Source organism: Carassius auratus, chromosome 38 (genome assembly GCF_003368295.1).
Source record: "Carassius auratus strain Wakin chromosome 38, ASM336829v1, whole genome shotgun sequence".
Lineage (NCBI taxonomy): Eukaryota > Metazoa > Chordata > Actinopteri > Cypriniformes > Cyprinidae > Carassius > Carassius auratus.
Window position 1 is genome coordinate 14,305,124 of NC_039280.1, and position 12,419 is coordinate 14,317,542.

A 12,419-nucleotide genomic window follows, 5' to 3' on the forward strand; every position below is an offset into this window, starting at 1 on the left:
GTGAGCACACATAGATGGGCCTAAATATGAAACAAATCCTGCATTATTATTATTATTTTTTGTTTCTTAGCTGGAAATAGTGTCTCATTAATTGACAGGTATGATTTACAAGTCTAGTCTAATGACAATGTTTGTGTTTGCTCACTGAATGAAAATATCGTTTTGACAGTTTTACACAATACTCTGAAATTTGACAAAAGCTACTTTGTGTATCTGTAAAAATCTCGAAAAGCTGATAAAGAGAAATATTTTTTTCGTCAATTCACATAAAAAATAATAAAAATTGATATAGGTTAACAGACGTGTGTACAATAATATAACACTTAAAATAGCTATGTTTTTTTTTTTTAAGTTGTAGCCTGTTTCCTGTTGTCTGTCTTCATAGTGTTTTCGAACATATGATTGTCCACAATAAGCCATTGACGGCTGCAGATATAACTTAGAGCAAACGAGCCAATATTACAAAATACAGTCTTGTTCAACATCCCCACAACTAATGCAGGTTCAGAATTCAACAGAATATTTTAATATTTATATCAAATAATATAAATATTCGATAGGCCTATACTGTGTGGTGAGATGATTGACTGACAATATAATATTGTTATGAATTTGAGTAAGAAAGCGAACAGCGGTTGTGTCGTTCAACTAAAAGTTATGCTGAAACCATTTCGTCTCTTTATAAATACATGAAAAAGACCATGCGTCCCATTAATTAATTTAACTCCGTTACGTAGGATGAAATAAAGTGGCAGTTCATACATTTATTTTTGTATTTGTAAATAAACTATATTTTATTTATTTATAAAAGTCAATGCACCAGTAATAAAATTAGCCTGAAATTGTTTCAAACGTGTTTTGGCGTCATTTATTAAAATCGTTATACCAAACTTTCAATAGGCTGTCTGCTTGGTCAACCATTAAAACAATAAAAAATAAAATGATAATAATAAAATCTCTCAGACACCGAAGAATGCATTCATAATTTGAACTCTTATTCGCAGTTAAATCATTTAGCAGAACTGTGAAACCTGAAAAAGGCTGCAACCTTGGAAATTACACGATTTGTATTTAAAACGGCAAAATCAATATACTTGGATGACAGAATTTAGTTTGAGTTCAGTTTTGGTGAATTTAAGTTAATGAATACTGAAGACAGAAATATGGAACAGAATTGTTTCTTATTTTCCAGAATACATACAAAAAATACCAATTCTCTCTCCGTGGTGTACACCTGAAAATAACGGCAATTTCAAATCATGTGGACAGTTTGGGATTTAAGAAAGAAACATGCAAGTAAATTATCTTCTTTTCAATGAGACATTAAATAATAACGAACAATACAATCATAGCAATTCCAAATCAACATCCAACTGAAGACCCCTATTTTATTAGTACTCTTACATGTGTTTCACGTTATCTACAGATTTCAATTCAAATGTAATGCACTTTTTGAGTTGCTCAAATATTTTCGTTTGTATTATCGTCCGCTTTAAGCTGACATAAATAAATACAGTGAGTCCACGGATCCAGTCCTTCAGTGGCGCGATGATATAAAAGTCTTTATATTCAATCTTTATAATCTATAAATTTGGACAAAGTCTGTGTGTTTTCTTTTTTTACTGGTATCCAAGCGCTGATGCTGTGGTGAGTCTCTGACCGTACAGTGCATAGGGAGAGTAATAAGGACCGGTGGCGGCAGGTACCGGAACCGGTGCGCCGGGAGTAGGCAACGGACTCTTTGAATACGGGTGATAGCGGCTGCTTAGTCCTAACGCGTGATGCGGGCTCCTAAGTGCCAGTGTCCCGGGGCTCCCAGGGGCTCCTGAGGGCGGCATGTGCATGTGGCACGCCATAGCTGCGGCGGCAGCACTAGCTAACGATGATGAACTGGGATAACCCGATATCAACTTGTCGCTCCCGGTGAACGCGGTGTGCGTCCGCAGGTGGTTAAGAAGTTCTTCGGAGGATGAGAAACGCTTGTCACAAGGTCCGTTAGCTGACACCCAGTTACACACATGCGGCAGAGGGTCGTTGGGCAGCATGAAGCCATAGGGATACAAAGGGTGTCCACCAAAAGATGGCGGCGAGGAGTGAACACCGTGCAAAGGGTGTGTCTGGTACATGAGTGGATATCCGGACTTCAAAGCAGCCGCGGCCGCCGAGTCGTGTGCGCAGGAAGCACCGGCTGCACCGGCTAAGTGGCTGGCACAGTGGTAACTCAAGCAATAAGGGTCTCTACAAAAGCTAGCAGACATTATGGATGGAGGGGATGCCCCGGCGAGGGGGCTTGAGCCAGCTTTACTGCAGCCCAGCGAGCTGGCGAGCTGCGCATTGACCAGACTTCCACCGTGGGGCAGGAAGTGTTGGGGGTAGCCGGCGTAGGCCCCTGCTAAACTTCCAGGGTACGTCATGCCAGCCGGGGGTAGGGGGAAAACAGTCTGGCCGGGTTTGTACGGAGAAACGGGGGCTACAAGTCCTGACCCCAGGACGGAGGCTGAGGAAGAAGAGGTGACACACATGGACTCCGACGTCGCTGCTTTGGATCCTGATGTGGTATCCTGGTGCTGGTTGACTTCCACGTTAATCCCCGCACAGCTCACGCTTATCCGGCTGTGGCTGACGCTGGTCGGCGCAGATCCATCCGAGGAGCAGTTTTTATTACAATCAGACTCTTTCTTGTCATCTCGCTCTCCTTTCCCGTCTGACGGCATCGGGGAAGCCGAGGTGCTGGAATTCGGGCTGCCAGTCCTGGGAGTGAACGGCTGGCAGGTGGCGCTAGGCACACGGAAACCAGACTTCTCTCCGTTAGACACCGCAGAGGACGAGTCCTTCTTATCCGCTGGCTTCGAGTACGGCTTGAAGCTGGATTTGTCTTCCACGCCGATGTCGCTCAGTTTTAAAGGACCAGATTTCGACTCTTTCTCGCTAGATCCGTTTGATGTCACCGAGGAGAGTTTGGAGGAGGGTGGAGGGTCCGGTTTACCGATCTGAGAGCATGTTTGCGCAAGAAGAGCCAGAGGACTTTTCTTGGCGTCGAGCTGCGAGGACAGATAAAAATACAAGATTTAGACACCTCACAATGTGTGCAAGCGCAATCGTTACGACGTATTTGTAACAATGCACAACAAATAAACTTCACAAAACAACAACTCATCTGTTCTGTCTGGCCGTTTTACGCGATCCGAGAATGTGCGCATCGCGCAAAACGGGCTGAACTGGTAAATTCCCCGTGCCAAAAGCGCGTTTACAGTTTAAGATGAATTACAGGGAAAATCGATCAGAATAAAATCTTATTAGCTATAAGGTTTTATTAATTTTATCAGCTCTATTTCACTGCGTCAAATCCCAGATTCCCGTAATGTCCCGTCATTTCTCCGAGAAAAAGAGAATGTGACTTGCACTAATAAAATACAGAACAGCGAATTCGCGTCTTACCTCAATCGGACTGACCGGGGTGGATGGCAACGGCTGAAGATATTCAGGGTGTAAAATGTGTCCTGTGCGTGCAGTAAGCATTTTCAGAATCTTTATGGGAAGTCGTTTAGCTTGCCGTAAAGGGTCCGAAGGAGGGACGGAATGGAGAAAAGGCTTGCTGACGACCGCGGAGCTGTTATTCCGAGAGCTGCTGCTGCTGCTTTCCCAGACTAGATCAGTATCACTATTTCTTGAAGCAGAGGGCGATGTGATCATGACCCAATTCTCACGTATTTTGTTGGTATTTCATTTATCAGATTCATAAATAAAAACTACGCCGTAATCTTCTTTCGAATAGCAGAAATAAAGATAAATAATATAATCCGTCTGGAGCAGTGCGCGAGGCTATCGCAGATCCGGAGCCGCGTGTGACACCATAAGCATAGCGCGCGTTCTGTCTCTTCCCGTAGGTCCGCGCGCTTGTCTCCCAAACCAAGAACTGGTAGAAATTTTCACTTCAAAAGCAGCTGAATTAGTCCGAGATTAAAGCCCTTGCCGCCTTCCAATCAAATGGGACCCCGAGGTGATTGGAGGGTCAAGGGGATGTGACGTTCCTCCTTTTGCAAGCGCCTCTATTTTGACAATTTGGGGGAGGAGATTTTGTGCAATACGTAGGTTGTCGTACACGCCGCTGCCACTGTCAAAAACGAGATTTAAACTGCTCGTTTTTCATTTTCACGAGCAGATTACCTTGGATTTGCCAGCGTTTTAAAACATGAACTGAGTGTTAACAAAAAAAAAAACAAAAAAAAAAAATCCTCTCATGGATTTATTCTTTGTCTATTTTTATAGTTTTATAAGAGTAAGCCTCGCTTTTATTGATTATAATTAAAACCATCAACAAAAAAACAGAAATGAAACATTAAAGTTTGTTAGATTACATGTTTTTTTTTATCATATAGGCCTACTACTTCTGTTTGCATGAGGGACTACATTTTAGGAGCCATCTAACCTTTTTTATTTAATAGCATACTTTTTTTTGTTGCGAAATTTAGTTTTATTCCCAGATGTAGGCTATGCGTTCAGTCTTTTCTATGCCAATCTTCTGCTAGTGTGCTGAAAAAAATCAAACCATAAACGCAAGATCAACGCGTAGTGTTTGAATTTCCCCAATCAGACAAGCGTTGACAAGAGCAGACCAATGCAGTGATAGAGGGATGTGAATGTCACATGTTTTCAATACAAAATACACCGCCCTTCTATTTCTATCCCCACCCCTCCGTCAACTGTCAATTCTGCTCGACCGCAATCAATCAGTTATTTGTCAGATGCTGTCAATCCTTTTCTTACTTCACGTCAGCTTTTGAAGCTGATTATGTGCCGCGAGTGACGGAGAAAAGGGCAAAAGCAGCATCCTGGAGAAGAGTCACTTAATTTGAGGGGCATGTCGTTTCTCTGCTTTATTCGGTTTGGAAAGGTTTTTTTTGTATAAAACTTGCTGTAAGACAAGAACCTATGCCCCGTGTTTAGCTTATTTTCAATTGAAGCAGAAATAGAAAATCAATCATTGGTCATTTATCCTATAGCCTAGTAAAATTTTATTTCTTAAGTATTTTTGACGACGTGTTTTTTTTTTTGCCGATTTAAATATGAATAATGAATATGCCATATTATTAAATTATTTTACTTCTAAAAAAAGTTATAGAACACGAGGCAAATAATGATTTATTTGTTTATTTGCTTACTGTAGATATAGGCTATAAAACCTTTTTTTTTTTTTCAAATCAACCAAGCAATTGCATGCTGTAAAATACCTGTTGTCATGTTTAACGTTCATTATCATTTACTTAATTAGTTATTAATTTTGTTTTACATTATTTTCTTCTGCAAGTAGCCTACACACTGAATTAAAAATAAACAAGTCGAGACCCGTTTTAAACATGCTGATACTAAGTTTCAGACAGGTGTACATGAGAGCTAGCTACTTCTAATGACATTTTCCTTGACTCACATGCAGTTTCAGGTTTTTCCCGGATATGTTTTTCATAAATGTGAACCTCGCTAGTAGTCACACTGCCTCCGGCAAAAACCAACAAAACTTTAACCCACTTGGAATGTTAAAAGAGACGAGGATACAATAATAATAAAAAGTCCAGACAGTTTTTCTATTCATGTCAACACAATTTTATTTACACACAATCAAATTATTCTCTTTATTTGACAACACCAAAAGACATAAAAGAAAGAGAAATGGTCTGTCAGACCTTTGAGAAAAGAAGTTTAAAATGCCTTGAACTATTCACCGCTGAGACGGCTAATCAGTATTGAGGCTCCGGGGCAATCGGGCAGCTTTTCAATGCGCTTTGCCTTTCATCTCTCACTGGATGGAGGCGCTCAATTAAAAGCCTATCAGTTTGTAAGTAAATCAACGCCTATCAAAGTTGTCACATCAAACAAAACGATTATTATTGCAACCCGCCTCCACCATTAATCTCTTTCTGCGGTAATCCGCTTGACAGGTCATCTAGGAGAGCAAGAAAACCTGGAGTGGACAGTCATCAGCGTGAAAGAAATGTATATTTGGTTGGAGTACTCAGACACATTGAAACGGATAACCCTGATCTATGACAAACAATAAACTTCGCTGGTTTGACCTATACTTGGCAATCAAATCCTAAAACGCAGTTTTATTTAATATGCTTAAATCTCTATAGCCTACAAACAACATCTCACCCCATCTACTTCATAAAAATAAAGTATTAATTTTTAATGTAAAAGCCTATAAACGTGAGGTTTTTATTTATCCTATCTCACGCTCTCTCTCTCTCCGTCACACGCGCTCTCTAAAATCAATAGGCCTATTTACTGATTGCATTTGTTTTTTAACATAGTTTGCGTGTTCTAATATTTAGAAAGTTAGAATTATTTAACCATATAACACACAGGCCTTGCTCAAAGACATGCAGATAGTGTGCTTATAATTTTGAAAACCCTAGATTGTAGATTTGAAACAAATAGGAAAAATATATAGTTTAACAGCCTTTTCATTCTTAGGCTACATTAAAATTACATATTTGTATAGCCTACATTTTTGAAAGTGCAAACAGAGGAAAGACTTCTGTATCACTCCCTTTGCTAATACAACACAGATTCAAACAAACACTAGTGTCGATATCGGCCATTTTAAACAAGCTGAATGCAGAATCTTTCTTCAGTGTGTAAAGATGTGTGACTGTTTTCTGCACAAGCTGTCAACGCGTGACACACTGCGTGAGTTATTAGGGCAGAGAAGGGTAACCATAAATTTCCAGCATCGGGCAAAAAAAACCAAAAAACTAAACAAAACAGGAATTCTCTTTATTGTCTCCATGACGAATGAGCTTCTGAACCAGATACCAAACCAAATACCCTTAAATGGGAACATATTTTTTGAGGGGGTCATAATTCATATTATTTAAATGCAAATGTATTTTCATACATCTCGTATCGTCATGTTTATGCATGCCGAAATATGTTATAGCTAGTAATTTACAGAGGTGCCCAAAGCAGCCGAAAACATTTTCTGTAGGCTAGTCAAAGTTGAGGACGTTACAATTTCTCAAAATAAACAATAACGCATTTCACACGGATTATACTGATTACGCACCCCTCCCTCCCCTTAAAGTTAAAAATACATTTGTAAGGTTCGCAGACATTAAGTGATGGGTAAAGCAAAGTAAGCAATACAAAATCAGTTCCAATAAAAAATACAGTATTTAATCTATTTTAGTGCTTAGAAAAACTCATGTAAGTAACTTCGGGAATTCAACTAGCTCATGTTTTTTTAAAAAAGGAGAACATCTTATTTTGCGTAACATTAGGCTACAGAGCGTTTCACTCCGCTTCCTTTCTTTCAAAGCATTATAAAAAAATAACCAGAATTAAAAAAAAAACGTCTTCCTTCACCAATGTTGAACATGCATTAGCTACAAAGCATTTCCTATCATTAACTTTGGTAAAAGAGACCACAGTGTGAACCACTTTACCTGAAATTACACATACGCGCTCCGATGCGTTACGACAGGTGTGAACATTTGCAGGCACTAAATCCTTTAATTTTTTATAAAGATGGTCATTTAAATACATTTCCAATGACGTCCTATGAAACACAGTTGAGCAGCCTATATAAATAAATACTTTATTCTAGTGCGCTACCGCGAGCATAAGATACGAGACCCTACTTGTCTCCACACGGTCTGCGCGTCCCAAACTTCCGCCTGTGGGAGGATCCGCGGTGACGTCATGGCGCTCCCCACCAGAGCGTTTGTGCGTCTCTAGGATAATTCTACTTGAAGCAACTCTAATATTTAAGCTTTAACGTGTTGTTTCATCGATTCAAACGATTGTGTGAACACACGACTTGAACAGTTAAATATGATTATCGAAATTATAATACAGTGAAATATGAGTTATTACGTTGTACAACACTTTAAACACATGCTTTGCAAATTCGCCTCAACTTCCAGTGATTAAAACGGTTACCTTTTCAAACGAGAGCGGCCTGTATCGCTAGCAGCAATGTTACTCATGTAAGATGTTATGAGCAGCTGAAACAGATTTGATTGTGGCGCGTGCTTCCGTTCAAGATCAGCTGACACGAGCACGCGGAAGAACTAAAGCTTCATTCGGAACGTAGTTTAAAAGTTTATTTTGAAAACACAAAGAACAAATTTCAGTCTTATGAGCAGAGAAACGTTTGTGGTGGTCCTCGTTTGATGCGTCTTTCCTTCTGAACTGTCATTTGACTATAATGGCACACAACGAGTCAGCGGTTGTAGTGAATGGAAGTCAGGTGCGTGAAATGCTGAGAACACGTCGTCCTGTGACCTGCATTATGTATTCAACCAGAAGACACCCAACACCACATAGTGTTTTTTTTTTTTTTTTTTTTTTTTTTTTTTTTTTTTGTCAAGTCATGTAGTGTCATATGGGTAAATGTATTTGCTGTGACAACTTTAGTCAAATTTATTGATACAAATATTATAAACTGCTTAAATTGTTGTAGACTGATATAATAACAGTGGTTTCATTCACATAATAGCTGTATGTGAGTTATTAACTGTCACAAACTTATTTTAAATCTCCATCAGTTCGGTATAAAGTTTAAGAAGTCTATTTCTTGAAAGAACAATAATAAAGCTGTGCAATGATACTCACTTAGTTTCCTCTCTGTGTTTCATTGATGCAGGTGTCCTGCATTGGGCATGATTGGGAAGACATTCCAGATTTTCTTGGGGCAAAATATGGAGAAATAGCAAGAAGATTAGATCTTAGCTTCAACCAAATGAGGTAAGTTATTGTTTGTGTCTGAGTGTAACTCTTAACAGGCCGTGATATTAGGAGATCTGCGGTGATGGGAGACAGCGATGACAAGCATGGCACCTATTCTGCACATACTAGATAACCATATGGATGTCTGAGAAGGGAGAGACATCATTTACCCCATAGGTTTTGTAACAGGAATATGGACTACATTATTCTCTATGGAAAGACTGAGAACCATTATTACAGGTAGTATGCCATCATATGTAGTTTTAGCACACTTTTGCTCTTTAAAAGTGTTGACTGCAGATGTTGGCAATGCACATAAAAGGATTAATATCATATTTCGCTATTAAACATGTAATATTAGTCTCAAATTGGCTGAGAAAGCCCTTGTGTGAAGGATTCTAGAACGTAAATGACAGGATCTTAACCACAAACAACATCTCTGACTCAATCTAGGTTTTGTGCAAACAGTCACACCTCTGCATTAAGTGCAATTTAATACATGCATTATGTGCATTACGTCGTCGGCCGTGTCATTGAGACATCAGAGAACGGCGGGTACAGTAGCGGCGTGCCATGCTGTGGCCAGATAAAAAGCCTGATCAATAAATGTGGCATGTTAATGCTGAGCAAATAGAATAAAAGATTCCTTTGACAGGACATGAAGAAGCACCTTGTGGCAGCTGGGGAGGGGGATGCCATTTCACCAGCAGGACTAGCAAAGCTGATCTGACAACTAAAAGAGAGGAGATGATGGTTATAAGGTGCCTTTGTTTCAGACTTCTTTTCTTGACCTGTCAGGCCTTGAAGGACTCTGAATGGGCCTCTTTTTGTCATGTGAAAATTGTCATCTTGAGGCAGTTATCTGTGCTGAAAATGTGGATTCTTCCATTTAATTGATTCGCTTTGCACTGGAGTCTGTCACATTAATAATTGCCAAATCCTGTGCTGCTTCAGTGTGTCGCACATAAATGTACGCTTATTGGCACATTAATATTCCTAATGAGCATTTGTGACTGACGACCTGGAGGAAGACTGTAGAACCCAGAACCATCGATATTCAGGTGTAAAAAAAACACATATACATAATATGGACTGAGATCATATGCATAAATTATAAAACGTGCCATACGGAAAGATGTAATTGTTTCTTCAGTCTTCATCAGACATCTAAAGCAAGTGGTTTGTCTTGATGTTTGTTCTTTAATGCAGTGCTCTTTATTGCATCAGTTTCTTCTGTAATATTTCCTAATAGTTTCACCATACACACAGTAGTGAAATATGCAGCATTGCTACAGATAAAAAAACGCTTGCACTGTGGTTTATTGCCTTTGCTGAGCCATTATGCTATCACCCAATCATTTATAACTTTTTATGTATAAGATAATTACAAGAATAGTTGGGAACATTGATAGGCTACTAATGGGAATGCTTCTAGAACAAGGTTGTGTTCATTGTCTTTTCATAAAAATAAAAAAAAGCATTATTAGAAATTTGCATTATTGATGTAGTGACGTGCATGCAGAAGAGTGAGGTTTCACCACTTAGGTTTTAGAATAACCCCAGTCTTGTTCACTTATAATCACACTGCCAATAAAGATGATTTTTGGCAACAGGGCTTGTCAGCAGAAAGCCTCCCTCTTTGACATCTGTATGTACATATCAAACACAGAATGCCAAAAAGCCGGCTCTGAAATCATTTTTTTTTTTTTACCACTTCAAGGAGCCTTTGAGTAGAACAGAAGGTTCTGTCACTGAAGCTGTTTTGGTCATATGCTTTGTTGGGGTTAGGGTTACATTCAGTGTGAAATTTAATTTATAAAGAAGCATGTGATCAGAATAAAGTGAGGATGTGGCCTACAGTCAGGATCGCTCTGCTTCTTCTGCCATGTTCACACAAAGACCCCACAGTAAGAAGTTAATAGACAGACATCCTGCCCTCTGGCATGAGGACTTAAATATGTGAACATGACAAAGTGATGGAAAGGTTCTTTTGTTGTCCTCAGGGCTGCCACAAGACAATCTAGGTCATCCAGAAATGAACATTTATATGGGATGTGTCACGGTATTTGACTATTCATCTAGATTGACTAGTTTTAGATTCTTCGGGTTTTTTTTTTTTTTTGCAATGGTTTGCAAGGTTAATCCCTATCTGATTAAATTTTTAAAGGGATACTCCACCAAAAAATTTAACTTGTCATAATTTGCTAATTTATTTCTTTCTTCTGTGGAACTAAAAGATATTTTGAGAAATGTCAAATTTTTCGTACAGTAGACATTAATGGTCTCCATAGTTGTGTGGTTTACAACATCCCTCAAAATGTAATCTTATGTTCCACAGAAGAAAGTCATACATTTTAAGAACAGCATGATGGTAAATAAATTATAATTGACATTTTTGAATGGGGTATCCCTTTAATTCATCCTATTTAAAACATTGCTTCTTCAGACATAAAAAAATGTGTTGCCATAAATGTTGCATTGTACAGTTTGTAAAGATCCTTCTGCATCCTGTTCCTTCAGTTATATTGAATGATTTGTCTCATTTTAACAACCTCCTATAATTGTGTATGACTGGGGTGAGGTGATCCCCCCCCCCCCCCCAAAAAAAATCCCTGTTCTCTTCTTATTTAAAATTTAAAATTCATTGTTTACTCACTTTTGTTGTTTCAAACGTGCATGACTTTCTTCATTCTGTTGAACACAACAGTATATATTTTATAATGTAAATAGTTTGCAATATATGTATTTTTGTATGAAAATGTACTGCTTTTGTGCATATAATGAAAGTCAATGGGACTCAAAACAAACCATAAGAAATAAACAATTCAGTTGTGTTCCCCAGAGAAAGACATGGAAGTTTTGGAGTGACCTGAGAATTAATGACATAATGTAAGTTCATTTTATGTATGCAGATCTCAGACTGCCTAATTTAATGAAATGTATCATGAAATATTATGTATAACATTATGATGTCTTAAGTGCTACCTGTAAAGATCAGTTAATACAATCAAAAATTTGAGTTATTGTTTTGAAAACTTTTATAATGGAAGCTTTTCAGTATGAAGACACAGTCGTCATCACAGTGATCTACCACAGCCCAAAACCATGTGCACATATGCAGACTGTGTTACCTGATGTGAGAGGTGTCAGAGAGAATCTCTGCAAACACGCATGTGAAATCACATTCAGTTTATCAGACCTTTCACGAGTTACCTTTTGTGTGGTTTTAACGTTGAGTTGGTATGAAGGTGAGACGGTACCTTTCTCAAGACTAGCCATGAAAAGGTATTAGATCATAAACAGGAGGAGTAATCCCGGGTCAGAGATTGCTGTCAAAGTGTCCCCTCCAGTGTCCTAGAAATGTGTGGCTTTGTAGGGAGTGGATGGTGAAAGCAAAGGGAATGCTATTGTCTTGTCTGGTCCTGTCCAGATGAGGGCTAAACATGATGGCCCTCAGTCATGTAGAGGAATGAAGCGGCTGTGAATGCCTTCTCCGGTGTCACTTTCTGTCTAGGAGGTCCGACAGGCTGTCTGTCATCAGATTCAGCTTATTACTCCACCTTGCATATGAGCTAACAACCAAATCAAGGAGAATATATTTCAAAGGGAAACCGTTATAAGTTGTATAAAGCTTGAATGTAAAAGCCAAGCATCCAACAGAATTTAAAATGATGCTCATAACTGCACAGCTG

General features: G+C 38.9%; 2 protein-coding genes across 3 annotated transcripts in view; one reads left to right on the forward strand and one right to left on the reverse strand.

Annotated features, from left to right (window-relative positions):
* Nucleotides 1-842: 842 nt before the first annotated feature.
* On the reverse strand, nucleotides 843-4,021 carry znf503 (zinc finger protein 503). The gene is made up of 2 exons (XM_026224316.1): nucleotides 3,439-4,021; nucleotides 843-3,041 (listed from the first exon to the last, which is right to left on the reverse strand). The coding sequence occupies exons 1-2, from the start codon at nucleotides 3,691-3,693 to the stop codon at nucleotides 1,620-1,622; spliced, it is 1,677 nt and encodes a 558-aa protein (XP_026080101.1). The 5' UTR covers nucleotides 3,694-4,021; the 3' UTR covers nucleotides 843-1,619.
* A 1,132-nt stretch (nucleotides 4,022-5,153) lies between these two features.
* The window catches only part of LOC113057176 (leucine-rich melanocyte differentiation-associated protein-like), a 275,803-nt gene continuing 268,537 nt past the window's right edge, over nucleotides 5,154-12,419 (forward strand). For both annotated transcript variants that reach the window (XM_026224318.1, XM_026224317.1), the window contains exons 1-2: nucleotides 5,154-8,248; nucleotides 8,645-8,745. In XM_026224318.1, coding sequence (XP_026080103.1) covers nucleotides 8,207-8,248; nucleotides 8,645-8,745 — 143 coding nt within the window. In that variant the 5' untranslated portion in view covers nucleotides 5,154-8,206. The remainder of the gene's footprint in view (nucleotides 8,249-8,644; nucleotides 8,746-12,419) is intronic.

What these genes read in the sequence shown, in the direction of transcription:
- znf503 (XM_026224316.1), bottom strand. Translation starts at nt 3,693, where the DNA reads ATGATCACATCGCCCTCTGCTTCAAGAAATAGTGATACTGATCTAGTC. An exon ending in CCCCGGTCAGTCCGATTGAG is followed by an intron (nt 3,042 to 3,438) that starts GTAAGACGCGAA and finishes CTGTCCTCGCAG; the next exon opens with CTCGACGCCAAGAAAAGTCC.